The 27,287-nt window shown below is 37.0% G+C and overlaps 1 protein-coding gene across 2 annotated transcripts in view; it reads right to left on the bottom strand.

Annotated features, from left to right (window-relative positions):
* The window catches only part of LOC306849435 (espin-like), an 88,183-nt gene that overhangs the window by 21,109 nt on the left and 39,787 nt on the right, over positions 1–27,287 (bottom strand). For both annotated transcript variants that reach the window (XM_079384452.1, XM_079384453.1), the window contains exons 6-9: positions 25,116–25,347; positions 22,429–22,703; positions 12,388–12,549; positions 3,114–3,342 (exon numbers count right to left, since the gene is read on the bottom strand). In XM_079384452.1, the coding sequence (XP_079240578.1) occupies positions 3,114–3,342; positions 12,388–12,549; positions 22,429–22,703; positions 25,116–25,347 (898 nt within the window). The remainder of the gene's footprint in view (positions 1–3,113; positions 3,343–12,387; positions 12,550–22,428; positions 22,704–25,115; positions 25,348–27,287) is intronic.

Genomic DNA, 27,287 nt, shown 5'->3' with positions numbered 1-27,287 from the left:
AGCATTTTGGTGATACTGAGAGTTCGACTGAACATGGACAGGTCTACTGATATCCACAACATCTGCTTTAAATAAACGGTTTAGGATTGCAGACTAAACAGCATGAATATTTTACATTGGATGTTAGATTGGTTGCACATTCACCCATGACTGAAGATCTAAGCAAATACTGAAACGTAAACTGAAGTTTGACACTAATGCACTCACACCAGTCATATTAAATATTTTCATATTAAATATTTAAATATGTTAAAAAAGGGATATTCTCTGTTAGGTACAATTTACAGTCTGACAACATCTGAGACATACTGTCATATTACCACATGCAATCATTTAATTGCCAATGTTTAGATGATTGCATTATTACTTGAGAGTGGCTTTGAAGGACGAATCAATAGTATTTAATCCGAAATTTAGCTTGTATTTAGTATTTAGCTTGAAATATGTGACCCTGGACCACAAAAGCAGTCATAAGGGTCCATTTTTCCATTTGGGTCCATTTGATGTATGGTTTGTTAGGATCGGACAATATTTGGCCGAGATACAACTATTTGAAAATCTGGAATCTGAGGGTGCAAAAAAAAATCTAAATATACAGAAAATCTCCTTTAAAGTTGTCCAAATGAAGTTTTTAGCAATGCATATTACTAATCAAAAATGTAGTTTTTATATATTTATAGAAGGAAATTTACAAAATAGCTTCATGGAACGTGATCTTTACTTAATACCCTAATGATTTTTGCCATAAAAGAAAAATCAATAATTGTAACTCCTACAATGTATTTTTTGGCTATTGCTACAAATATACCCCAGCGACTTAAGACTGGTTTTGTGGTCCAGGGTTACATATTTCTTTAGGAGTACAAGTACATCCTGGATGTTGCATGCTGGGCACAACTAGATTCCTTTAGGAAGATTTATCTGTACTTAATTGGGCTGTCTTGGTAGTGTTGTTCCTCAGTGCACTGTTTTAAATCTTGGCCTAATGGATGATCAGGTGCTTATGAAGTTTATTTGCACTTTTGAGAGCTTTTGAAGGCTTGCATGCATGAAAATTGTACAGTGGTCAACTGGCTTTTAAATAGCAGATTTCAAAATATCTACTGGCTTTTATAAAAAAAGAAAGCGAAAGTAAAATATCATGAACACTACCGGTCAAGTGTCTTTGCTCACCTAGGCTGCATTTATTTGATTGAAAATACAGTTAAAACAGTAAGATTGTGAAATATTGTAACATATTTAAAATAACTGTTTTCTATTTATTTCTGTGATCAAAGCTGAATTTTCAGTATCATTACTCATTTTTTGAAACAAAATGCTGAAAACATTTTTTGCTGCTTAAATTTTTTGTGGAAACTTTGGGATAAGTCAGTGTTCTTTTGAAATGTTTATCCATCAAAGAAAAAAAAAAAAAATAGTATCAGAATAATATTAGGCAGCAAAAACTGCTTTAATTATAAGAACTGGGAGCAATAGTAATTGACAATAATTGAGCACCAAATCAGCATATAAGAATGATTTCTGATGGATCATGTGAAAGTGAAGACTGGAGTATTAATACTGAAAATTCAGCTTCACATCACAGGAATAAATTGCATTTTAAAATATATATTAAATTAGAAAATATTTATTTAAAATTGTCAACATATTTCACAATATTACACAAGAAGCTTCTTTCAAAAATATTAAGTATTCCAAACTTTTGACGGGTAATGTATTGTGTGCAATCTGTCAATGCTGTGGCATAACACAGATGTATCTGTCATCTCTCTGTGACACTAATACTCTGCCCTCCAGGGATAGCAGAAGATTAAAGGGGTCAAACTATGAACAAAGGGTCAAACGAGTGAAAGGGTCGAACATATAAACCCTAAGCATTGTTTCACAGATGAAGAGGTCAGTCGATTATAACTTAAGCCTTTACAAGTCTTAAGTGGTGTTCACATTGCCAACGGTTAAATTCATAAAGGTCGGGCCAAATCTCTGTGCTGTTAGGCTAGCAGGTGTTTCTCCATCAGCGTATCCAACTGTATCAGGTGGCAGATCACTGTCTACACTCCCATCAGTAGCTGCCACTTTACATTGCTGCTCATTATGCAACGTGATTTGCTTAAAGCCGAGCCTTGGTCAACTTTGTTGCATCGCAAATGGTTGATGTCGATCAGGTCACCTCAAATCGCTAACTCTCTCCCAAAAAGGGTTTCAAACACTTTTCACAGCAAATTGCTGTTAATGCCATCTAAAAGGCACCATAACAAAAAACTGTATTTTAAGCCTTTATCACACAGTTCTATTCACTGAATGGCAGATGTACAGTGGTGGCCAAAATAATTATTACACTAGTATTTTCACCAGATAAAAATCCTATCTTTGGCTGTAGTGTGTCAGTAGGAAATATAAGTTTAATTGTAATAATCCAGTGAGATTTTTGTCTGATAAAAGGATAAAAAGATCTGAAACCTGCCTGCAAAGCTACAGTACTGTTAAAAGTTTTAGGCACTTGTGTAAAAATGCTGTAAAATGAGGATGCTGTTAAAATTATGTCATAAATAGATTTTCTTTATTAATTAACTTCTATTAACTAAATTAAATCAACATATGGTGTGAGCATCCTTTGCGTTTAAAGCAGATTTTGCCCTCGGTACACTCATAGTTTCTCAGGAAGCTTTGCAGGTAGATTTCTTGAAGCGTCTTGGAGACGCGTTTCTTGAAGCGTTTCTGGATTTAGTCTGTCTCAGTTTGTTCTGTTTCATCATGTCATTCCAGAAAGACTGGATGATGATCAGATCAGATCTCTGTGTGGAGCACTGGCTGTTGTCAGACAAAATTAATGTTTGGAAATGTAAACTGGTATTTCCTACTGACACACTACAGCAAAAGATAAAACCATGTTTTAGCTCGTTAAAAATACTAGTGTTCTAATCATTTTGGCCACCACTGTAACTGCAACAGTAGGCTTGTGTTATGCTTTCACATTTAAACTATTTCGTTACGTTGTGTGAAATATGCAATGGAAATTAATCATTTCAATGCATGTCCTCTTTAAATGCTTTATACTGCCATTTACATAGAGAGTGCAAAAGAGCAGCATATTGTGTGTGATCAGTACTCACTGCCAGAGGAGGAAGACATGCGGCGCTGGGCAGGGGCCGGTGCGGTGTTGCTGGGTGGAGGAGGAGGGGGCAGCTCTGATGGAAGAGGTGGAGGAGGAGGTGGAGGAGGGATGAAGGTGCTGGCGGGTGGAGGAGGTGGTGGAGGAGGAAGGGGTAGATCCTCTGTGTTTCCCGTCCCGTTCTCAGGAGCAGGCGCTGTGTCTGCCGCTTCCTCCAACAGTGCAGAACCCTGTCGAGAGAACAGGTAAGAGTGTCGTAGATTTTGTTGTTTAAATATTTACTACTGTGTGTCTAACAGATGACCCAACAATGAAAATGCCCTTATCATTTACTCAACCTCATGCAATTCTGGATGTTTATGACTTTCTTTCTTCAGATAAACACCATTTGTACAACAAGATCCTCTCTGTGAGTCCATATGTGCATATGAAGTTTGTTTAGAATGAAATTAATTTTTTTTATGCACACCCATAATTTCACTTCAGAAGGCACTGATTCATCTATGGCGCCCATTCACTTGCATTATCTTTGGATGCACAGATATATATTATTTTGCTAAAATAAATTCTAAAATTTTTGTGTTCATTTGAAGAAGGAAAGGCATACAGTATATCGAGGGGTGAGAACTAGAAGGGCGTAAGTGACATTTCACTTAAAGGAGAGCCAAAACAAAAAATTTACCATAGTTTGATCTGACTTTGTGTACTGATTTCAATTGTTTATAATACTGTCAGTCCTGTGTCTTGTTTCCCCCTCCTCTCGTGCCCATATTTGGACTTCCTGTTCCTTTCCTCGTTTAGAGTCTTTAGTAGTTCATTTGTCCCCAGCCCTGTGTTTAATTACTCCTCACCTGTTTCTGTTCTTCCTAGTTTGATTTCCCTGTGTTCATAAGCCCTGTGTTTCCCTGCCTCTGTGTCCGGTCTGATCGTCTTCGTCTGTGTCTCCTGCGATCTCTGATCAAATAAATTCTAAGTTTAAGAAGTTCCTCGCCTCTGCGTTTCCCTGTTCCCGAGATAGTGTGACAGAAGACCGGAACGACACCATAGTAAGCGGTGCTTCTCCTCCCTCGTTTTGTTTTCCATTTTTTGAGAAGTTTTTGTTTTTCCTGTTTTTTCCCCCTCCATGGCGATGGATTTCGCCGCCTGCCTCCGTGCCCTTATCAAGCACGATCTCCCCTTCATGGAGTATGCCGGGGAGTTCTGCAGGCTCGCCGTGGTGACGGAGCTGCACGACGCGGCCATCCTCCACCTGTTCCGGCTCAGGGCCTGTTACAACCACCCAATGGACCTCCCAGACACCACAGGATTGTGTTGGAGAGAAGGGATCAAGCCTGCCGAGAAGATGGCAAGCCCGCCTGCAGAGAATATGGTAAGCCCTGTGTTTCCCTGCCTCTGTGTCCGGTCTGATCGTCTTCCTCTGTGTCTCCTGCGATCTCTGAGTTTCTGATCACATAAATTTTAAGTTTAAGAAGTTCCTCGCCTCTGTGTTTCCCTGTTCCCAAGAGAGTGTGACAAATACAAATTTGTACACTCATGGATGACAGCATTTTTGCCAGTAGAAAGAGCTCATTAAGAGATTTAATTTGATGTAGATATCTCCATTTCACCAAAAATGTCACTTACGCCCTCCTGGTTCTCACCTCTCGATATATACACTGAACAAAATTATAAACGCAACACTTTTGTTTTTGCCCCCATTTTTCATGAGCTGAACTCAAAGACTTTTTCTATGTACACAAAAGGCAAATCTGTTCACAAATCTCTCTAAATCTGTGTTAGTAAGCACTTCTCCTTTGCCGAGATAATCCATCCACCTCATAGGTGTGGCATATCAAGATGCTGATTAGAGAGCATGATTAATGCACAGGTGTGCCTTAGGCTGGCCACAATAAAAGGCCACTCTAAAATGTGCAGTTTTACTGTATTGGGGGGTCCGAAAACCAGTCTGGTGTGACCACCATTTGCCTCACGCAGTGCAGCATATCTCCTTCGCATAGATTTGATCAGGTTGTTGATTGTGGCCTGTGGAATGTTGGTCCACTCCTCTTCAATGGCTGTGCGAAGTTGCTGGATATTAGCAGGAACTGGAACACGCTGTCGTACACGCCGATCTAGAGCATACCAAACATGCTCAATGGGTGACATATCTGGTGAGTATGCTGGCCATGCAAGAACTGGGATGTTTTCTGCTTCCAGGAATTGTGTACAACAATTGCAACACGGGGCCGTGCATTATCATGCTGCAACATGAGGTGATGGTCGTGGATGAATGGCACAACAATGGGCCTCAGGATCTCGTCACGGTATATCTGTGCATTCAAAATGCCATCAATAACATGCACCTGTGTTCATTGTCCATAACATATGCCTACCCATACCATAACCCCACCGCCACCATGGGCCACTCGATCTACAACGTTGACATCAGCAAACCGCTCACCCACACGACGCCATACACGCTGTCTGCCATCTGCCCTGTACAGTGAAAACCGGGATTCATCCGTGAAGAGAACACCTCTCCAAAGTGCCAGACGCCATCGAATGTGAGCATTTCCCACGGTTACGACGACGAACCGCAGTCAGGTCGAGACTCCGATGAGGACGACGAGCATGCAGATGAGCTTCCCTGAGACGGTTTGTGACAGTTTGTGCAGAAATTCTTTGGTTATGCAAACCGATTGTTGCAGCAGCTGTCCAGGTGGCTGGTCTCAGACGATCTTGGAGGTCCTGGGCTGGTGTGGTTACACGTGGTCTGCGGTTGTGAGGCCGGTTGGATGTACTGCCAAATTCTCTGAAACGCCTTTGGAGACGCCTTATGGTAGAGAAATGAACATTCAATTCACGGGCAACAGCTCTGGTGGACATTCCTGTAGTCAGCATGCCAATTGCACGCTCCCTCAAAACTTGCGACATCTGTGGCATTGTGCTGTGTGATAAAACTGCACATTTTAGAGTGGCCTTTTATTGTGGCCAGCCTAAGGCACACCTGTGCAATATTCATATTGTCTAATCAGGATCTTGATATGCCACACCTGTGAGGTGGATGGATTATCTCGGCAAAGGAGAAGTGCTCACTAACACAGATTTAGACAGATTTGTGAACAATATTTGAGAGAAATAGGCCCTTTGTGTACATAGAAAAAGTCTTAGATCTTTGAGTTCAGCTCATGAAAAATGGGGGCAAAAACAAAAGTGTTGCGTTTATAATTTTGTTCAGTGTAGATAGATCACTGTAAGCAAGTAAGCTAATTGTCCAGCTGTTTCTTCTGAAAAGTGTAAACACTGACATATTTGTTTGTCCAATCAATGGCTGATGATTGAGAAACCTATCACTATATATATATATATATATATATATATATATATATATATATATATATATATATATAATTTTTTTTTTTTTTTTTTTTTTTTTCTTATAAAGCCAAAATACAAAGGCCTCTAAATGATCAACATAATTAAGACTTTGCTTAAAAGCCTGCTGTATGCAATCTTACATGCTTTTTGACCATAGTTCACAGTTTTTAGCAAGTAAAAGGCCTTTTAATATAATTTAAAACATCCCTCTTCACTTTATCTATACATAATTTTTTTAGAATAATCTTGATTATCAAACATAATACATCAGGTTTTTGAGGGATGTTTATTTGTTCATCTTCATATTTGTTCATGTTTTGCCGCCCACAATAAAATCTACAGAGCTTTTATCATTAAACTAAACATTTAAATATCTTACTGGGAGATACAGAGTGACAACTGACATTTATAAGCATTTCATTTCAAATAGTCTGTTATAAAGATCTCATTGATTTATAAATTATCAGAATTTAATCTGAACTTTAATCTGAATTTTTTAGTCTATTAATATCAGCAACTGCTCCAAATTGCATATTTTTGCTCATTTTAGTCCTCTGAATATGCAAACTGTTCCATTTAAAAAATTGTATTAATTTCTTTCTGATTTAAAAATCACATTTTGGACACTAAAATGGTCATAGGCAGAATAACATAACAAATACACTTCCCCAAAACACTTAATCTGACCAACATACTTCCCACTGCACCCCACCATATGCATTGCAGCTGGTAATGAATACATAAATAGATCTAATTGAGTGGTTTGCTGGAATAAAAGGACATCTGCTAAGAGCCACAATCCTTCAGACTCAGCATCTCCAGAGACCACCCCTACAACTGACGCTGCGTAAACAAGCCCTGACCTTTCACCCCACGCACCCCCGCCTCCTGAAAGCGTGCCACACACGTGCCCGTCCTCACGGTCTCCAGCATATGGTGCGTTTCATGTCACACACATGTCTGTGTTAATGGGTCGTTATCCAGAGAGACATGTGGAGTGCCATCTGGTTCAATCAAGTTGCCAGACGCCTCAGTGCGCATCTAATTGGCTCAATGAAGATTAGAAAGGGGCCGTATGAAATGCTGATATGTATTCTAGATCACATTGTGCGTGTTCATCACAGAGGTAATTGTTATAGCTCTGGAGAATTAATGGAGCTCTTCTTTAAGTATCAAATTTGTCTAAAATGTGTATATAAAATTTCTCATTAAAAAAAGGATGCAAATGAGACAATTGTTGACATACAAATTAGCATAGCTCGGATAATGGATTTCTAAGTTAAGTGTCTCATATGTTTCTCCTTAAACTCCTTAGGATTACTTCAAGTCAAGTCACCATTATTTATATAGCACTTTTTACAATGCAGATTGTGCCAGGTGTCAAAGAAAAACTTCAAATAGACAGAAAAATGAGATTTTTTTTAGATTTTTGTCATTTACATTTATGCATTTAGCAGATGCTTTTATCCTAAGCGATTTACATTCAAGTTACAGTTTTTTTTACATTTTTATCAGCTCTTGCTTTCCCTGGGAATCAATCCCATGATCTTGGCGTTTCTAGCACCATGCTCTACTATTTGAGCTACGGGAAAGTCATCATTTACCCTCATCTTGTTACACTGAAAATAAATTGGTGAAGGATTTACTTTGAAACAATTTTTACTCTGAAATTGCTAATTAATTTCACAAATAATTACAAAGAAATGACAAGTAACAATAAATTAAAAGAACATTTTTGAAGTTAAAAGCCTGATATACTCTTTTCTTGTAATACATACTCCCGTAATCTTTTATATGCAACTTTTGGCACCAGTGGTCTCTATCATCTACCTACTTATGATGCTTTTGAGAAACATGAGTATGACTTTCTTTCTTGCATGGAACACAGAGGTTTAGTAGAATGTCCTAGCTGCTTTTTTCCACATAATATAAATATACAGGGACCAGGAATGTATGTGGTCACTATTCACTTTTAAAGGGAAAACAGCAGCTTGGACATTTTTCTAGATAACTCCTTTTGTGTTCCATGGAAGAAAGAATGTCATTGAGTACATTATGACAGAATTTGGTAACACTTAAAGCAGGGGTCTGCAAGTAAGTTTGGCATCGGGCCAAAAAAAATTTCACCACTAGATGGTGGGCCAGAACATAGTCAAAGGATAATTTAAGATATTCATTTATGAAAAATGCAACCAGAATTTCCTGTGACTGACAGTGTATTTTGTAACTACTCTGTGGATCGGCGCCGGGAGATGATGTCTCCCTGATCGTCGGCGGAGGCCGGGACACCTGGATGAGCCCCGGGGACATATCCCCAGTGAAGACCTCGACTTAAATACAATAAAAAGAAAAAGAAAAGAACTAAAAATATAATAAAATACCGAACTACATAATACTATTATTGTTAGAAATTGCAACAATATAAAATAGAAATAAATACATTTATACATTTAAAATGAATTAAAACAATAAGTAAACAATAAATAAACAATTATCTCCTGGCCAGAGGAGAACTGGTCCCCCACCAACAGAGCATGGTTTCTCCCAAGGTTTTTTTCTCCTTTCTGTCACAGAGGGAGTTTTGGTTCCTTGTCGCTGTCGCCTCTGGCTTGCTCAGTTGGGGACACTTAATTTCTAGTGATTATCGTCAATTTGATTTCACAGATACTATTTAAACTAAACTGATCTAGACAATGACATCTCTGAACTCAATAATGAAATACCTTAACTGAAAATTGAGTGTTTAATCTTATTTTTATACATTACTGACTCTATCCTCCAATTTGATACTGTTAAGTGCTTTGACACAATCTGTATTGTTAAAAGCGCTATATAAATAAAGGTGACTTGACTTGACTAGTAAAATCCAGCGACAGTCATTGACAAAAAGCCACATTTGTGTGGCGGTGTCCGATCAGAGTATGTGAGCGGAGTGGAGCGTCAACAATTTCCCCTCCGTGCTTCGAGCATTTAATACTCACTCCGCGCTCACTGATATCAGAAACACAGATTTCAGTTTGAACTATCACAGTCCTATGGAAGCCCGTTTCCGCCATTGAATAATAATAAAAAAAAGGTTATTGCGACTTTTTATCTCACAATTCTGACTTTGTTTTCAACAGAATTGTGAGATATAAACTGGCAATTGCGAGTTATAAAGTCAGAATTGCGAGTTAAAGTCCAGTTTTGAGGCGGGGAAAAGACTATGTTCTCAGAATTTAACTCGCAAGTGTGAGTTTAAATCACGCAATTCTGAGAAAAAAAAGTCAGCTGTCAGATGAAAATATTCAGAAGGAACAAATTAATTCCTTGAGAAATATATCTTCCCGCTCATGTCCACTGCAGTCATCATAGCCTTCACATTCTTTCTGATTTAAGTGATCCTTTTCTATCTAGCTAGCTAAATATGTTTAACATGTGAATTCTTGCTAAATATGTCATTATATTACGGGTCGTTGGCATGAATTGTACTCGTGAAGGAGCGCTCTCAGAGCGAGTGAAAACCACGACGCTCCGACTTTTAAGAAATCCGCTCCTCGGTCCATTCAAAATCACATCGCTCCACTCCGTTCACATACTCTGATTGCAAGTAACTGTTGCTGTCATGAAAGATCTATTTCAGAACCAGCCGCTATAAAAATAATCTGGCTATGGGCGCGGCCCAGATATTATTGCTGGCGGGACACTTTTGGCCCTGTTGCCGACCACTGACTTAAAGGGATAGTTCACCCAAAAATGAAAATCCTGTCAAACCTTTGTTCATCTTTGGAACACAAATTAAGATATTTTTGATGAAATCCTAGAGCTCTCTGACCCTTCAACAGACAGCAAGGATCCCAACACGATCAAGGCACAGAAACGTAGCAAGGAGATCATTCAAATAATCCATGTGACATCAGTGGTTCAACCGTAATTTTACAAAGCTATAAGAATACTATTTCTGCTCAAATAAAACAAAAATAACGACTTTATTCAACAATTCGTCTCCTTCACGTCACCCTATAGTGCCATTTTGGAAAGTATCAGATACGTAAACAACGTATGCTGCTCTGTGTCAGCAGCACCATAAGCGGATGTTTACGTTGTAAACAGAGTATTTCAAAACACTATTTCCCCGTCTAAATACTGTAAAGCTGATATAAAGCCACCCAGCTTTAAATCAAGTCGGTGTAAAGCTGCTTTGACACAATTTGCATTCTTAAAAGCGCTATATAAATAATAGTGACTTGACGTTGTTTATGCTTTAATCTGAACGTAAACAACGTATCCGCTTACATACGTTGTTTACGTATGTGATACTCTCCAAAATGGCGCTATATGGTGACGTGAAGGAGACCAATTGTTAAATAAAATCTTTATTTTTGTTTTCTTTGAGTATTCTCATCGCTTCGTAAAATTACGGTTGAACCCCTGAAGCCACATGGATTATTTTAACAATGTCCTTGCTACGTTTTTGAGCCTTGACCGTGTAAGGATCCTTGCTGTCAATGGGAGAGTCACAGAGCGCTAGGATTTCATCAAAAATATCTTCTTTTTTTTGTTCTGAAGATGAACGAAGGTCTTACAGGTTTGGAACGACATGAGGGTGAGTAATTAATGATAGCATGTTCATTTTTGGGTGAACTATCCCTTTAAGGATAGGGACCAATTCTCACTATTGACTAGTTGTTTATTAGCATGTCTATTATTAACATATTGGCTGTTTATTAGTACTTATAAAGCACATATTCTGCATGACCATATTCTACATCCCTAATCCTACCCAATACCTAAACTTAACAACTACCTTACTAACTATTAATAAGCAGCTAATTAGGAGTTTATCGAGGCAAAAGTCGTAGTTATGGTGCAGTTTGTCAATAGCGAGAATTGGACTTTAAAATAAAGTGTGACCCAGAATTTTCATTTTTGTGTGAACCACTCAAAAAAAAAAAAGGAAAACCAAATTTGTTATCCAATCAATCATTGTTGTCTAGAAAAAACAAGTGCAATGTTAAAAATAAATTCTTTCTCAAAGTATTCTATTCTATGAGTCAAACTGCATATACATAAGATAAATCTGTGCTAGTAAATGGACAGTTCAAATACAATACTTCTAGGTCCCAGCCATCAGACTTACATAACACAACAAAGAAAGACTGAGTACTGTTTACCCAGCAGCCAAATATGTGTGCAATAAATGCTGAACTGCAGTGCTAACTCTGGGCTGCCACACCTTGCATGGATTTGTGTTGTAATGTGACAGGTGAGGGAGAGAAGCTAGCTTGATTCAGACTGAAGAGAGCTGGCTGTCTGTTTGGCAACCATACTATTGATGGTCCCCATTGACTCCCATATCATGGAGAAAAAAATAATACTGTGGAAGTCAATTGGGACCATTAACTGTTTGGTCACTCACATTCTTCAAAATGTCTTTTATGTTCCACAGAAGAAAGAAACTCAAATATAAGTTTCAAACATTTCGAGGCTGTGTAAATTAAACTTTCATTTTTGGCTGAACTATCCATATATATATATATATATATATATATATATATATATACAGTGGTGGCCAAAATTATTAGAACACCTGACAGATCTGAACATTTTGACCTTTTTTTTTTGCCTCCAAAACATGATTTAATTACATAATGTTCATGAAACATGCAGATGGTTGCTCTGAGTACAACACATATCAAATGAAGTGAGTCGTACAGTTTTTTTCCACTTTTAACTTACTTCAACAAAAACAACTGAAACCTATTAAATATGCCAAGTGTTCCAACAATTTTGGCCACCACTGTATATCTGAGATCACTAAAACACCAGTCCAGAATCCAGCCTTAAGATGCACCAGCATACTGATAACCATTATGGATTCATACTTTTGGAGATTGGAATTGGAGATATATGGCCATGAAACAGAATCTGACGTTTACCTCCTCGTTGGGTGCCATGGCTCTGTTGGGGTGCTGGTCTGCGGTATCGCTACCCAGGGTTTTGTAGTAATCCCCAGTGCTGGGCTGCTTGCTGAAGCTGCGGGACTTTCGATTAGAGTCGACTCTTCTAAGTCTTTCGTGGCCCTCGCCAGGATTCAGCTGCTGGAGAAATGAGCAGCACGTTTATAGTAATAGAAACAACATAAACATGCTTAAGTTTACCAATCAGCCATTTAGAAACTTATATTGATCAACCACTTCATCTCATCTACAGCCCTCATCAGTGGTATTAGCTGTAAAATCCAGCGTGTTAGGTTCATTTTGAAATTGCTTTAAAACATTTAAGCAGTGTTGGGTCTAACAAGTTACTGTAATTAAATTACATATCCACTGAAAAAGTAAACTAAAGGATTAATGCAAATTTTTAGGTAATTTAATTACAGTTACTTATAAATCACTTGCATTACATACAGTAAATAATTTCAACAGTTATAAAATCAATATTGAATTTGAAATCTAAATTTACAGTCTAAAGATAAAATTGAATGCAGCGTCGGCACGCTCACTTTCAGAGAAACCTTAAATACTCAGATACAGTTAAGACTAAAATCAAGCGAATCTAAAAAGAGCCTACTTTTATTTGTGTACACTGACAATAAGAACAAAACATTGTGCTTTTGTAAAATTAACAAAACAAACAGGGTGCGCTTTCTGCCGTCTAGGTCTCCGTGAGCAACTTTCTACGCATCACAAACTCAGCGAATACTTGACACAGAGACATGAGAAATATGTCTAAAGAAAGCTTGAAGTGTCTACTTTTAAATGAATTAATTCAAATTGAAAACTAATATTATCTGATTATGTAATCTGTATGAAACTAAAGCGAGGTACAGTCTCTCCTGTATCTGAGCTCATTATATGCAGTCACCTGCTCGCAAAGGCCCTCACGTAGATACGAAAAATATAGATAAAAAAAAAAAAATCAAGATTCATCTAATTTTCATCGTTTTTGAAAGAAGACCTGCTATGAGGAATAAGCCGGAATTTACCTCAGAAGAACAACGCGATCTGATGCAGCTTTATTCAGCGGAGGAGATCATTTCTGTAATTTACTCTAACGTGTTATTTTTACATCAACCTGTATGGATTTTACTAGTTGGGCTTTTCCTGAACATCTTGCCAAACTGAAATGTATTTTTTTACTTTTCTTAAGCTTTTTTGTTATTCAGATATTTTGCAGTATTTCTATTTGTTAACCAAAGAAGGTTACATTTTTTTAAATAAATATATTTAAGTATTACAGTTGTTTTAAAGCTAAAAGGCTAAACTATTCTATGTTTGACTCAAATTGAAAAAATAAAGAGTTTAAGTTCTATTGTCTATGCTTTAAGGTTTATAGGGATTTGAAGATGTAGCCTAATTAGCATTTTCAATAATGAAATTACTTATTGAGTAACTAAATTACTTTTCAGACAGAGTAATTAGTAAAGTAATTTAAATACAACATTGATGATGTAATTAGTAATAGTAATTAATTACTTTTTGAAAGTAACTTATCCAAAACTGCATTTAAGCTTAAAAAACAATATTTACGAGTGCTGTGAATTTATTTCTACAATAATAGTATTTTTTCTCAATTAAATTACGCTATGAACTGTACTCAAATACTTTGTGTAACTAAAATTTGAACTGAACTAAGCAAAAACATCATTAAAATTAAAGACATCAAATTAACTTAAATCCTTTGCATAAGTTGTTAGCTAACAGTAGTGCACACGACTATGTTAATATAACTAGAAAAAAGATTATCACTACATTGGTATGTGTACAATTATTGGGTTTTATATAAAGCAGCATGCAGCATAAATAAAGTAATGTTTTTGGCCCATCTTTGACCTAATCTAGGTTCTAATATTCAGTGCAATGATAATTCTCAAAATTGTAACACAGAAGAAGCAACTTTAAATCCTGACAAAAGAGAACATTATCACTAAGGTTGGAGAAGGGGAAGTTGTGGCCTAATGGTTAGAGAGTCGGACTCGTAATCCAAAGGTTGCGGGTTCGAGTCTCGGGCCGGCAGGGATTGTAGGTGGGGGGAGTGAATGTCCAGCGCTCTCTCCACCCTCAATACCACGACTGAGGTGCCCTTGAGCAAGGCACCGAACCCCCAACTGCTCCCCGGGCGCCGCAGCATAAATGGCTGCCCACTGCTCCGGGTGTGTGTTCACGGTGTGTGTGTGTTCACTGCTGTGTGTGTGTGTTCACTGCTGTGTGTGTGTGTGCACGTTGGATGGGTTAAATGCAGAGCACGAATTCCTAGTATGGGTCACCATACTTGGCAGTATGTCACTTCACTTTCACACTAACACATTTTTATTTATATAATTCTTGTGTAAAAACACATTTCATAACACTTCATTTTAACATTTACTGTCCTTATACAGTCTAAAGCAAAGCATGATGGGAACTAGGTCAACTTTATTTAAATTTAATTTATTATTATAATTATTATTTTAAAGTAGGCTGGGTGGAATAAGTAAAAAAAACTATGGTTTTATTTTCAGAACTTTATTAGCTTAGAAAAACAGAAAATATATTAAACATTTTATTGAATATATTAAATAGATGAAAATATACTAGAATATGGGTAGGTGACAAAAAATGTCTATGAACTCTTTTACCAAAATCACAATTTTAGGTTTAAATTCTTACACATGTCAGGGAGTGTACAGTATATTTTAGACATCTTGTAGCTTTTTGTCACTGTAGCAAATATATTATGTATTCTCTCAAATATTATATGCTTATAAAACCAAAACAAAAAACTATGAATTGTTATAATACAGGAAATGTTTAACATAGTTCTATATGAATTATAGCATGTCACACTGAGGAAACTACTGTCACTGAAATGTCATGTCACCTTCACATATTTGAATACCGTCTTCCTGCCCACACACAAACACGCCATAAAAACAGGTTATATTGACTTTTTATGAGACAGGCATAAGAAATGTCAGTGTGAAATTTGTCATATAATTTGTCAGACAAATTCTCCTTCACTGCTTGAAAATGGAACACACCACTGTTATTTTTAAACACAGTTCCAAGAGAAGAAATCTGAATATTGCATCAGGCAATCCTGACACAGTAAGCCACATAAACTCTTAATAATTCCTATTGTGTTCATGTGGCAAAGCCTCATGTGAATCCAGCTGATTTGCCTGAAAACAAAAAGACTTTTCATGGCACAAAAGCTGAACTTAACATAGATTTCTAAGCTTCACAGAGGCAAATAACACAGAAGGCTACAAGAGACACCAGCTAACCCCTTGAATGCTGTTTCAGTGTCACTGCACCAAATGGTTTCACTTTTCTGCAGCTGTCACTCACTTGTGTATGATAGTGAATCTTCATCACTGATCTAAAACCAGTTTTATCCACCTGCCTTTAGGAGTACAGAAATTTCATTACAGCAATCACAGATGCAGTTTCGAGAGTTTCTAGAAATTTCCAACACAAAAAAGGTAATGCTTGGCTTTCCTGTTCTTAAGATTTTCCTAATGCAAAGTCCTTGAATTTGCATAGTAATCAACCTTATGCAATGCAATTCTAAAACAAATAAAGTCACAGGATAGTGAAGCAAAGCAACAAATGTGAGCTGTTAATGTGATAGTCATTTTAAAAATAATTAAGGTACCTTTCGTATAATAATAAATAACAAAACAATCCATTTTGGTCAAACAAAAGCAATATTGATTTCTGTATTGATATTGATCTCTATCTGAAAGATCCATGGCAAAGAATTTGAATTCTGTCATCTGTGGCTTTTTATTTCTCACGCCGGCCCTGAGGATGGTATTATCCATTCATGTCCTTCCAGCATGTGATTTGCATTGTTGTCTAAAGCACTGTCCTCCCTGCAGAGTTACTCCCAGTGTAACTCGAGTCAGCCCGGTGCAAATGGTTTGATTATTACCTCAGGGAAATCGCTGTTTGAAAGGCTAGCTGGCCTCTATACAATGTGGATGGACCTGAGCCTATTTCAAACCTGCTGAATTTTTCATCACCAGTCACCAATACGTATTCTTCAGGCTTCTGCATCGTGCAGCGACTCATCCAAAGATCTAAAGCGTGTGCAGTAACGTCAGCTGAAGCTCACTTGAGTGAATTAAACATATGCAGTGCTATTCATGCATTTGAATGTTTATCTGATGCTGCACGCAATGCATTTGAAAGGCTTTCTAGGTTATCACAGTAGGCAAACAACCTGACTCAACACAAATAATGAACATGCCTGAGAAGCTATCAAAAAAAAACACAGCTGGTGCATAGACAATTATATAATTACAAACAAAGCTGAAGTATCACAAGTCAACCAAACCAGCCCAGTTTAACTCCTACCGGCATTATTACTACATCACAAAATAACACTGAATTGCAGTCTTACCCTTTCCGACTGCCCTTTATTTTTTTTCCCGCAGTGCTGTCACCGACGCAAAGCTTTAAACCGAGAGCCGGTAGATGCACAGGTGTCACTAGATCTCCATTCTGCTGCGCGTCACTCTACCTGACGTTCGCTTTGCCTTTCCCCCGCCCCTCAGCCTCCCACCAAACAACCACATCCCAGAGCGATGACTTCACTGCTCACCTGTTATCCAACCACAGGTCACAGCGCTCGTGGTCTCTTATGCAAAGCATTGTGACACAGTGGCCAAGCATGGCTGCTTCGGCTCGGCTTTCTCACCGGTCAAAGGTTTGCATTATGCAGACCGGCCACCAAAGAGAATCTGATTACAAATAAACGTGGAGATCGCGTTCAAACTAAAAGTAGCTGATTTATGGAAATAGCAAGGGGCAGTGGGTTATAAGACTGCAGCAGAGCCGTGTAAATTGAAAATGAAACACAATGTGACTCTGATGTTAAAGTGTATCAGCGTTGTGTCAAATGAAGTAAATTACATTTAAACCCAAAAGTGACTCCAGGTGGACTTATATAACATTCTAGTGTATGTGGAGCGAATCATAGCCTAATATGGGCCTGGTGTGGTATTCAAATATATTAGAGCTCTATAAACAAACTAACCTTAAGTGACTCGAACTAGACTCAACACAACCAGAAATGTGCTAGTATGCGGCTGCTATGCATACTTATGTTTCCATGGTACCCAAAGAAGAGGATGTTTTTCCTTGAAAACACAGTGTTTCTTCCCATGTTCCTCTAAATAATGATACAGTCAATATTTGTGTGAGAATAAACAGTCTATATTATATTTCTCTCAGCATATATGAGTTTTACATCTCTTCATGTAACATGAGCATTATAAATCTTTATATTTCATTACATTTTTTGTATTTATGTTGATGACAGCACAGATCATTTGATGAGAAAAATCTTAAAATTCTTGGCATTGCTGAGATCTCTTATAAGACTAAAGATGCTAAACACTCTCTTTGCTCTGCATTTAATCCTATTTTGGTCTCTACAAGAAACAAATGAGATGAAGAAATCTCTCAATTTATTAAAAAAAAAAACTGATGTGCTTGCACCACCTGAAAAGAAAGCACATATAGTCTATTAAACTAGTGTTTGATTGACAGCTCTAACACGTTCAGCCCCACCCAACAGCATCACAGCCTAAAGTCTTTGACCATAAAAGGAAAAGCAGACTGCATATGGTTTGAGGCAACAGATTCTAGTAGTTTTCTTCATGACTTATTATTTATTTTCATTAGAAGCTGAATGTATTTAAGCTCAATAATGTTCATTATGAACTGGATTAAGTCAGTCTAGGTCATAAAATATCACTATAATGCACTTATGAAAAACAAAACAGGACCTTTTGAGTAACACAAACACACATTTATATGTATAAATTTGTACATGACATGATGAATCGGGTATTTTGCATTTAGTGAATGGACAAATTCAAACTGGCAAAACAAAGTAGTGTTACTTACAATTATTAAGACAGTAGCTGAAATATCTTTCAGACAGAATCTGCATTATATTGCCTTGATGTGTTTAACTTTTAAACTTTACAGTGAAAGTTTTTTTAACTTTTAACAATATCTATTTAACATTGCATTACAATGGAAGTAACAATGGTTTAGCAGAAATACAGGCTGTAAATTATGTCTATATTAACATTTATTCCAGTGTATTGTCCATAGACTGATGCACTGATGCACCACTTTTTTTACAGGTACTGAAATCTGAGGGACATTTTGTTTTTGCATCTGTGCCATAATGATCATCTGCTAAGAAATGGGGAATTTTCTAAAGTTATGATGGCTGCCACATCCTTAGGATATGTTAAACTTTATGGGGACACTTTTCTTCTGGAGACTCAACATAGTTCTGTGTCTCAGTGTAAGAGATACTGTCTGAGAGAAGACAGTGGGTCGTTCCGGGGGTCAGAGGTCGTGGACAGGGTCTAGCTGAAGGTCTCATTACGCCTTGAATAAAGTAATGAATGACACTTTACCTGCACTGCTCAAGTGCTTCAAATTGGAGAGCTGAATTCATCATAAAATGTGTGGTGAAGCAAGCCAATGAAAATGAATTAAAATGACATTCAGACATTTTAAGCATCAAGATATACGTTTGGAGGCCTCTGAATACTTATATTAATTGCATACTAAGTGAAGTGTTAAATTCTGCTGTGTTTCTCATCAGTTAGTCCAGCAATCATCCAAACAAGTTTTGATGGGTAGATCTGAGCTACTACTTCAAATACTTTGCAAACACAGGAGACAAAAAGTGCATTATCTTCTCTCCATACTCCAACAATAGTACTGCAACACAGCTGAACTCCCTGTAATGATCAGAGAATGTGTGTGTTGGGATGTGCTGCATATCTGACAGTTTAATTAGTTAAATTAATGTCAAGTCCATCATGCAGCACATCATTAGAGCTTTTGGGAGGTCAGCTCGGCTAATGGAAGCCCTCATTAACGGGAACACAAAAGTAGCATTGTGTTTTTGTCTATTTGAGTGTGTACACCTGCTCTGGACTGTGATTAGCGTGCACAGGGCTGTTTTTTAATGCACAGATTGAGGTTTGTTGGCCAGACAACAGAAGAAACATTGCTGGTCTGATTCTTTCTAATGGCCGCTGTGCTCCACTGTGTGCTACTTATGAAAAACCGCTGTGATTAAGTTCATGTACGATTAATTAGACCATATTGTGCTGCTTTACTGTCAAAGCTAACCGAGGTGTTATTTTACACCTACATATGTATTCCATGCCAATTAAAACAGGATGAGCTGACGGTAAGTGTGTGTTAATGAGACGTTTCAGTGTTAAATCCACAGGGAATGTTTTGCTATTATAGGCCTATACACAGAATGATTAAAGCTCTATGGAATATTTAGTTACACAGGACTCAGATGGGATGCAAGCTGGTCTTTGTAATTAAGTGAGCTGTATAATCATCATATCATATTGCCTGAATGCACTTATTTGAACTTTTTAAGACGTTCAGTCATTAACGGTGGTTGAAATTTCACAAAATGAAAATCTGAAATCTTTAGTTCTGTTCTAAAACCGAATACCTAGTCATTTTAAAGACAACTTTACTTCTGTATTGTGGCGTATTTTACAGAATGCATTGTGAAAAGCTAAAAAAATTAAAAATAAATTAAGGTCACACTTTAGTTTGGGGACCAGATCTCACTTTTTCCTAAACAAACTCCTAATTTGCTGCATATTAATACTTAGTAAAGTAGTTGTTAAATTTAAGTATGGGGTAGGATTAGGGATGCAGAATAAGGCATTAATATATACTTTATAAATACTAATAAACAGCCAAGTAATATGCATGCTTATAAGAAACTAGTTAATAGCGAGAATTGGTCTCTAAACTAAAGTGTTACCAAAAATGAAATAAATACTTAATGATGAAGGATAAGTCAAAAGTAGATTATAAATATACAAGTTGTTTCAAAGCAGCTTTATAGAAAATGATGCTAATGTTTATAATAACTTAATAGCGACATGCCGTATAGTCTAATTTAGCAGATCAGTGCTGGAAGATAATATAGTTTGCATGTTGCAATGATAAAATTAATCAAGCACACCCTATGTGAGCAGAGTCTACCGTATACAGGCAGATACTCACACAGGGCGATATGTATTTGACAAAGCAAGTACTCTACCGTAATCAATTCTGTGAGTTATGTCATGAGTAGTGCTATTTTGCATGCCATGTGGAGTTGCCTATGAGCATTTCAGCTGGACTGTCTTTGTGTTGTGGTGGGCCTCACACGCATGACACACAATAAGATGCACGAGTCCTGGATATAGGCATACAGGATTATAAATTCATCCACTCTTGTTCACTATTGTACAGCATGTCCTGTAAAGGCTTTTAGGCTTTTATTCTAAACTATCCATTAATACGATATGATTCCTTTATGTTCGGTGAATAAACATTGTGTTTCAGGTCTTTAGTCGTCATGGCTTCGTATCTGTTTGGTCAACAGCAACACAGCAGATGATGACTCACTAGAGGCCATGTGTGCTGCATTTATGGTGCTCAGAATTCAGCGCTAAACAAAATAAACTATGATCTTTTTAAAGGGTCATGAAATGCATGTTCAGATCTGTTTATAAACGTTTTTTTGCATCAAAATGATTATTTTCCATATTCATGTTTTGTTTCAAGGGGTGTTACCTCTCTCACAAACACAAGTAAGCACCAATGCTGTCAATTAAGTTAATTGCACCATATCCGCGCTCTCCTCCACAGCAGGAGATGGCCAGCATTGTAACAGTGGTGTATGTTTGAGCCCGAGTCAGATCCGAGTCATGCAAAAGGAAATGAACCAATGCAACCACAACTGTCTATTATCTGTATAAATATAATATTATTATTATAACATATATATCTAATGGAATATCTTATTGCTACATTATAAAACTTACAGCTATATGATAAACTATATAATATCATGTTAAGAATAATTAAGAGTGTGTTGCAAAGTGATACAAACAAAACATTTTTGTTAAATCACTCGTGCAAAAAAAAAAAAAAATAATAATAATAATAATAAAAGATAAACTTCAGCCATGCATTACTAATAGATGCATCTTTTCGAAGGGTATGCATAGTTTTTGAAGGCTCAGTTTGTCTACATCCAGGGACAGAAAACGTCAGACTTTTTTATTCCAGATCTTGCTCTAGTGATTGATTGACAGACATGGCTTATTAAGAGCACACTACCTTGATTTACATACACATGTTAAGGGGAGTGTAGAGGACAAACGTGACATCATGAACGGGGTGCTTTAAAATCCTGGCATTTCAGAAGGGTGGACAGCAAAAACATTGCATTTTAAACTGGAATCAAGGATAATATGTTTCTACATGTCTACTAACTCTCAGAATAGACTGTTAGGATAAGTTTAGGGTTAGTAGAATGTTGACATACTTTGAAAAATTTCTGATAGTCAGTATGTTGTGGATCCATCAAAAGTCTACTAATTCTCTAATGACTGCTAGTTGGCATGTAGTTGCAAAGTTACTTACTGTTAGTAGAATGTCTAAAGTGGACTATCGAAGTAAAGTGTTACCAAATTTTCCAATACTGTATATTTTATTGTGGACTTCTGTTTTCTGCCTGTACAAGGCATAATTATTGTGAATGTAACAATAGCAGAGCTGTGTGTTCATTAAAAAAGTGAAGGAGACCACAAATAGAAAAAGAGATCATAACATTCAAAATTGGAAAGTTCGGGTTCTTTGGGCCAAATTGCCTTTTTGAGTCTAAATGTATTTGTTGATCTTTTATAAGTATACTTGCAAAAAAAAAAACCTCAGAGTTAAGAGATATGAACTTGAGTCACAAACATTTATACAGCAGTCACAGATTTCAGGAATGAGTCGTTGGGTACTGGGGAGGAAATTCTAAAAGTACATTTTATACTTTAGTAAGTGGAATAGAACTCTTATATTTTTATAAGATGAAAGAAAATCATGCAGGATATTACAACTTTATGACTGATGTTTTTTTTTTAAAGAAAATATATAGCATACCTCTTTTTTGACTACATCATTGTCCACTCGGCGAAGATTCCTCTTCACCTTCAGGTACTCGGCGGACACCTCCTCCTCCGGTGGTTTGGGTGGGGGGTAGGCAGGTGGAGGAGGGGGGGTGTGGGAGGAGGCTGAGGGAGGAGGGGGAGGGGGAAATGTTGGAGGGGGCGGCATGTGTGCTGGATGTTCCTTTGCATTCTGGGAAGCGTCTGCTACATCAGGGTTCAGCATGTCCATATAGGCCTGCATGTCCGTAATGGCCGAATCTTCACCTCCTGCAATAAAACACATTTCTTTAATCATTTATTAAGACAAACATCACCCAGTCATATAGATAGATAGATAGATAGATAGATAGATAGATAGATAGATTGATTGATTGATTGGGGGGGGAGGGTACTACACTGTGAGTGAAATGCTGCATTCTGGCCATTTCAAATTTCAGGTGTTACCGTATATTGTGTGTTATGTTATTACCATAATTATGTTTTTAAAAATGTTGAAAAAATGTAAAAATGAGATTCCACATGTCTTTTACAATCTTGTCAATAAATTTGCTTGCATTCAATGTAGTTATTTTTCTACTTTTTTCATTAACCAGCTTTTTTTCAGTTCTTGTTTAATAAAAGTGCATTTCATTAATTCATTCATTCATTCATTCATTCATTCATTCGTGTAGGTTTTGGAGTGTTTCAAACTTTTATTTTAAAGACCAGCTAAATGTATTCTATATTTATGAATGGCATTCACAAGTGCTGCTCCAATCATGAGGTCATATACACTATAATAATCAAAAGTCCGGGCACACCTCATTTGTTATTATTACCACTGATCCACAATTAAGAATAACAATCCTAAGTCTTCAAAACTATAAACACAAATGGAAGTATGGAAATTATGAAAAATGTTAGAAAAAAGTTTTTATGATCATTGAAAGATTAAAATCATAACATATTTCAGTCAGGTGGGTCCGCATTTTTGACTGGTAGTGAAAGTATAATGATGTACAGCTCTGTTGTATATGAATGTCCGAAATGTGTCCACTAGAGGACATTACTGGGAAGCCTCACAGCAGGTTGCCTGGACAATGCTATGGCAACATTGTTCTGAATGAGTTCTGCTTCAGCGAGCTCAACTTTTCCCACCATTGTTAATATAATGCTTCAATCACACTGCATTGAGCAAACGTATGCGCTCGAGGACGTGGCTATTGTCAGTTTAAAGGGGGGAGATCAAAACACACAGGAATGCAGGAAGAGAACATTTTGTAGTTAATTAGGAGATTTTATTTTAATTAATTTTCATTTCATTTATTTAATCAGGGGCAACGCACATTAATAATATGTACAATATGTAAAATGCACCAGATTCAGCCAACACTGACTTTTTTTTTAATGATGAAAAAGAGCTTGTTTTATCAAAAGCAACTTAATAATATCTGAAATCAAAGCAAGGTTGTTTTTCAATGACACATGCATGTTTCATAAGGTTTCAAAGTTGTGTCCCCAAGTTTGTCAACACCGTCAGACATTCATTAAAATGTAATCCTAATATTAATATTTCCTGTGTCACAACCATGATATGTCAACACCATCTTCCAATTTCTGAGGAAATTATTTGAAATATTTAGATAATACTATTCTCTTGAAGCAGGTTCTATTAGCATCTAGCAACAGAAAAACAAACTACATGAACTCCATTTGTTTTCTGAAAGAAATGCCAAATTTGGTAACACCGTCAGATGTCACCACCGTAAGATTTTCTCTCTCACAAGAAAATTGTGTAATTTTCTCTAATAATGTATAAATACTAAATATGTGACCTGACAGCATATATTGCTTTGTGGATTGATAGTCATCACTTCTAGCAGGGTTAGGGTTGAGGGAACATTAGGCTGAGGAAAAACATAATACTGCATAAAACATATCTATACATAATACAATTAGTTTGTACTCTGATGATTCGTATGTGTTCTGATTATTTTGGGATAATTTGTTAAGATGTTTAAATTTGAATATTAAGATCCTGGTGGTTGTAAATGGATAGCGGTAACAACGATTTGTTTTATAATTTTACCTTGTTACCATAGCAGATGCACAGCAGACTGAGACAGACTGTTCTGAGATGAGAGAAAATAGATCATTTCTGTTCCAATGATATATCAAAATGTGAATCTTCAATAAAAGCTTTATAAACAATAACACACTGTTGTGTTTGTGTTAATACAGTAATTGATTGATTCAATTTATCTGATTAAAATGATCATCAAATGTGTGAACTCTGTCAGGTCCGTCAGATTAATATTTTATATATGATATTTTATATTTGCTGTGGAATTGTTGGTCACATGTGAAAGTGCCCTGGCAAAATTGGCATATCTTACTTAGTATGTTTTTAGTTTCTAGTCAATATATCTAAAAAAAATTTACTAGATAAGCAAAATGACTAAAGATATTTAGTCTTGTTTCCAGCGGGGGGGAAAAAACTAAATTAAGTGCATTTTGCTTAAAACAAGTCAAATTACCTGCCAGTGGGGTAAGTAAAATATTCTTAAAACAAATAGTTTCATTTGTCTGAGTGCAAGGTTTTATTTTTTCAATTTTGCACCCTGTTTAGTCCCACTTCTCAAGAATTGGTGATACATATATATTAGCATAAAAACGTATCCCAAATACAATTATACGGACCTGTCGGTACTCGTGAGGGAGGCGTGCCGTTCCTCTTCTCTCCAGTACTTGTTTGGCTGGAGTTTGCCGAGTCGTAATTGGACAGCGAGCTGGAGGGTGAGCAGATGTCGAAATGGGCCGCGGTGGGGGCTGGGGTGGGCAGGGTAGCATTCGGAGAGGAGAGGCCTGAGTCTGGCTGCTTATACTCCAGATCTGCCGAAGGGTCCCGGGACAAGACTCGGTGCTCCACACTCTGAGACGAAAGCTAGTGTTATTGACAGGTGTAGAAAAGTGACTCTTATTTTGGCATGTTGACCTTAAAGGGACAGTTTACCTAAAAATGACAATGTTGTCATCATTTACTAACCCTTGTGCTGTTCAAAACCTGTATGAAATTCTTTCAGCTATAGAACACCAAACAATTAGGTAACACTTTATTTTAAGGTGTCCTTGTTACACGTTACATGCACTTACTATTATAATAACAATAAATTATGCACACTGTAACAAGGACACCTTAAAATAAAGTAACCAAAATGTATTTTTTTGAAGAATGTTGGTAACCAAATTTGACAGTAGCCATTGACATCCAGAGTATGAAAAAAATACTATGGAAGACAATGGCTATTGTTAACTGTTTGGTTCCCAACATTCTTCAAAATATATTCGTTTGTGTTCAGCAAAAGAAAGAAACTCATACATGTCACGAATCCTGGCCATGAACTTCCATTTGTTCACCACCAGAGGTCACCCGCTCACCACATGGACTTTCACACTACACAGCACATTGGACTCCATTTCCCATCATCCATTGCACTGACGACACCCACACAGCTGATTACACTAATCACACTCACAGCTGAGAACTATCACCCAATCACACACACTTTATAAGCCTTGGACTTCCTCTCTGTCACTGCTGAGTATTGTTTAGCATTTATCACAGTCCCTGTCGATTGCTACTTTACCAAGCCATTCCTAGTTCCTATCCTAGTCTTGCCTAGCCTGTTTACCTGTATTTTGATTCCTGTCCGCGTTTCCTGGATTAACCCTTTTGCCTTGCCGTTTGGACTCTGTTCGCACCTCGATTGGATTATTTCTCCCACTACTGGATTACCCCTCTGTCTAGCCCTTTGGATACTGTACGCCGATCGTCGACCCACGCTTGCCCTAGGTATACCCTTGTGTCTTGCCTGTGCCAACCCTGTCTGCTGTTGTTGACCTAGCCTGTGAACTGACTATGTTTGTCAATAAAAGCTTGCAAATGGATCCCCATGACTCATGCCCCGTAACAATACATGTTTTGAATAACGTGAGGGTCAGTAAATGATGACAACATTTTCATTTTTGGGTGACCAATCCCTTTTTTTTTTTTTTATTGCTTTTTCATTTTTGCGTTTTTGCTTTTGTGATTTAGTGCTGTATTCATATGCTATCGGAATTATCATAAATACGAGCTTCCTAGTTGGAAATTGGACATGAACGGTCTTAGAGAGACCTTATATGGCCAATTTCCGACAAGGAAACTCATTTACGATAATTCCATTAGCACGTGAATGCAGCATAAGGTAGGGAATTCCTTTAATTACACAAGTTAATTATAGGCAGTAGTAACAAATGTGACTGCAGCTGATGAGGGGGTGTGAAACCACATCACTACAGCGGGGGCATGCAATTCTCTTCATACTAACAATCTACTGAACCTAATTAAAGATGCACTTAGTTATTTTTCCTCATTAAAATTGTACCCATTAGGAACTTAACAGTACTGTAAAAATGGATTAACCTGTAAAGTAAAGCCTGAAATATGAAATCATAGATCTAGCTAACACTGTAGCAGGCGACTAACATAAAATGCATAAATATCAGTCATCACTCAATAACTCTTCTTATGTCTTAGATGATATTTCAATGCATAGTTTTATGATCAAAGCCCTGTATTTATTGTGGGGGCAAAACATATAATGCAATGCAAAATAATGATGACTGAGAGATGAATAAACAATCCTCAAAAATCTGATGTATCATATTTAAGAAATTTTGCATGATTTTTCTAAAACAAAAAAGGAGGGTGTTTTTAAAATTATACACAAAGTCCTTTTACTTTCTAAAAATAAACTATGAATCACCAATCATGACAAAACAACAGCAGGCATATAGTAGATTACGTACAAGTTTTTCAGCAAAGTTTTG

Source organism: Barbus barbus (assembly GCF_936440315.1).
Source record: "Barbus barbus genome assembly, chromosome: 29".
Taxonomy (NCBI): domain Eukaryota; kingdom Metazoa; phylum Chordata; class Actinopteri; order Cypriniformes; family Cyprinidae; genus Barbus; species Barbus barbus.
This window is presented reverse-complemented; position numbering and strand designations above follow the sequence as displayed.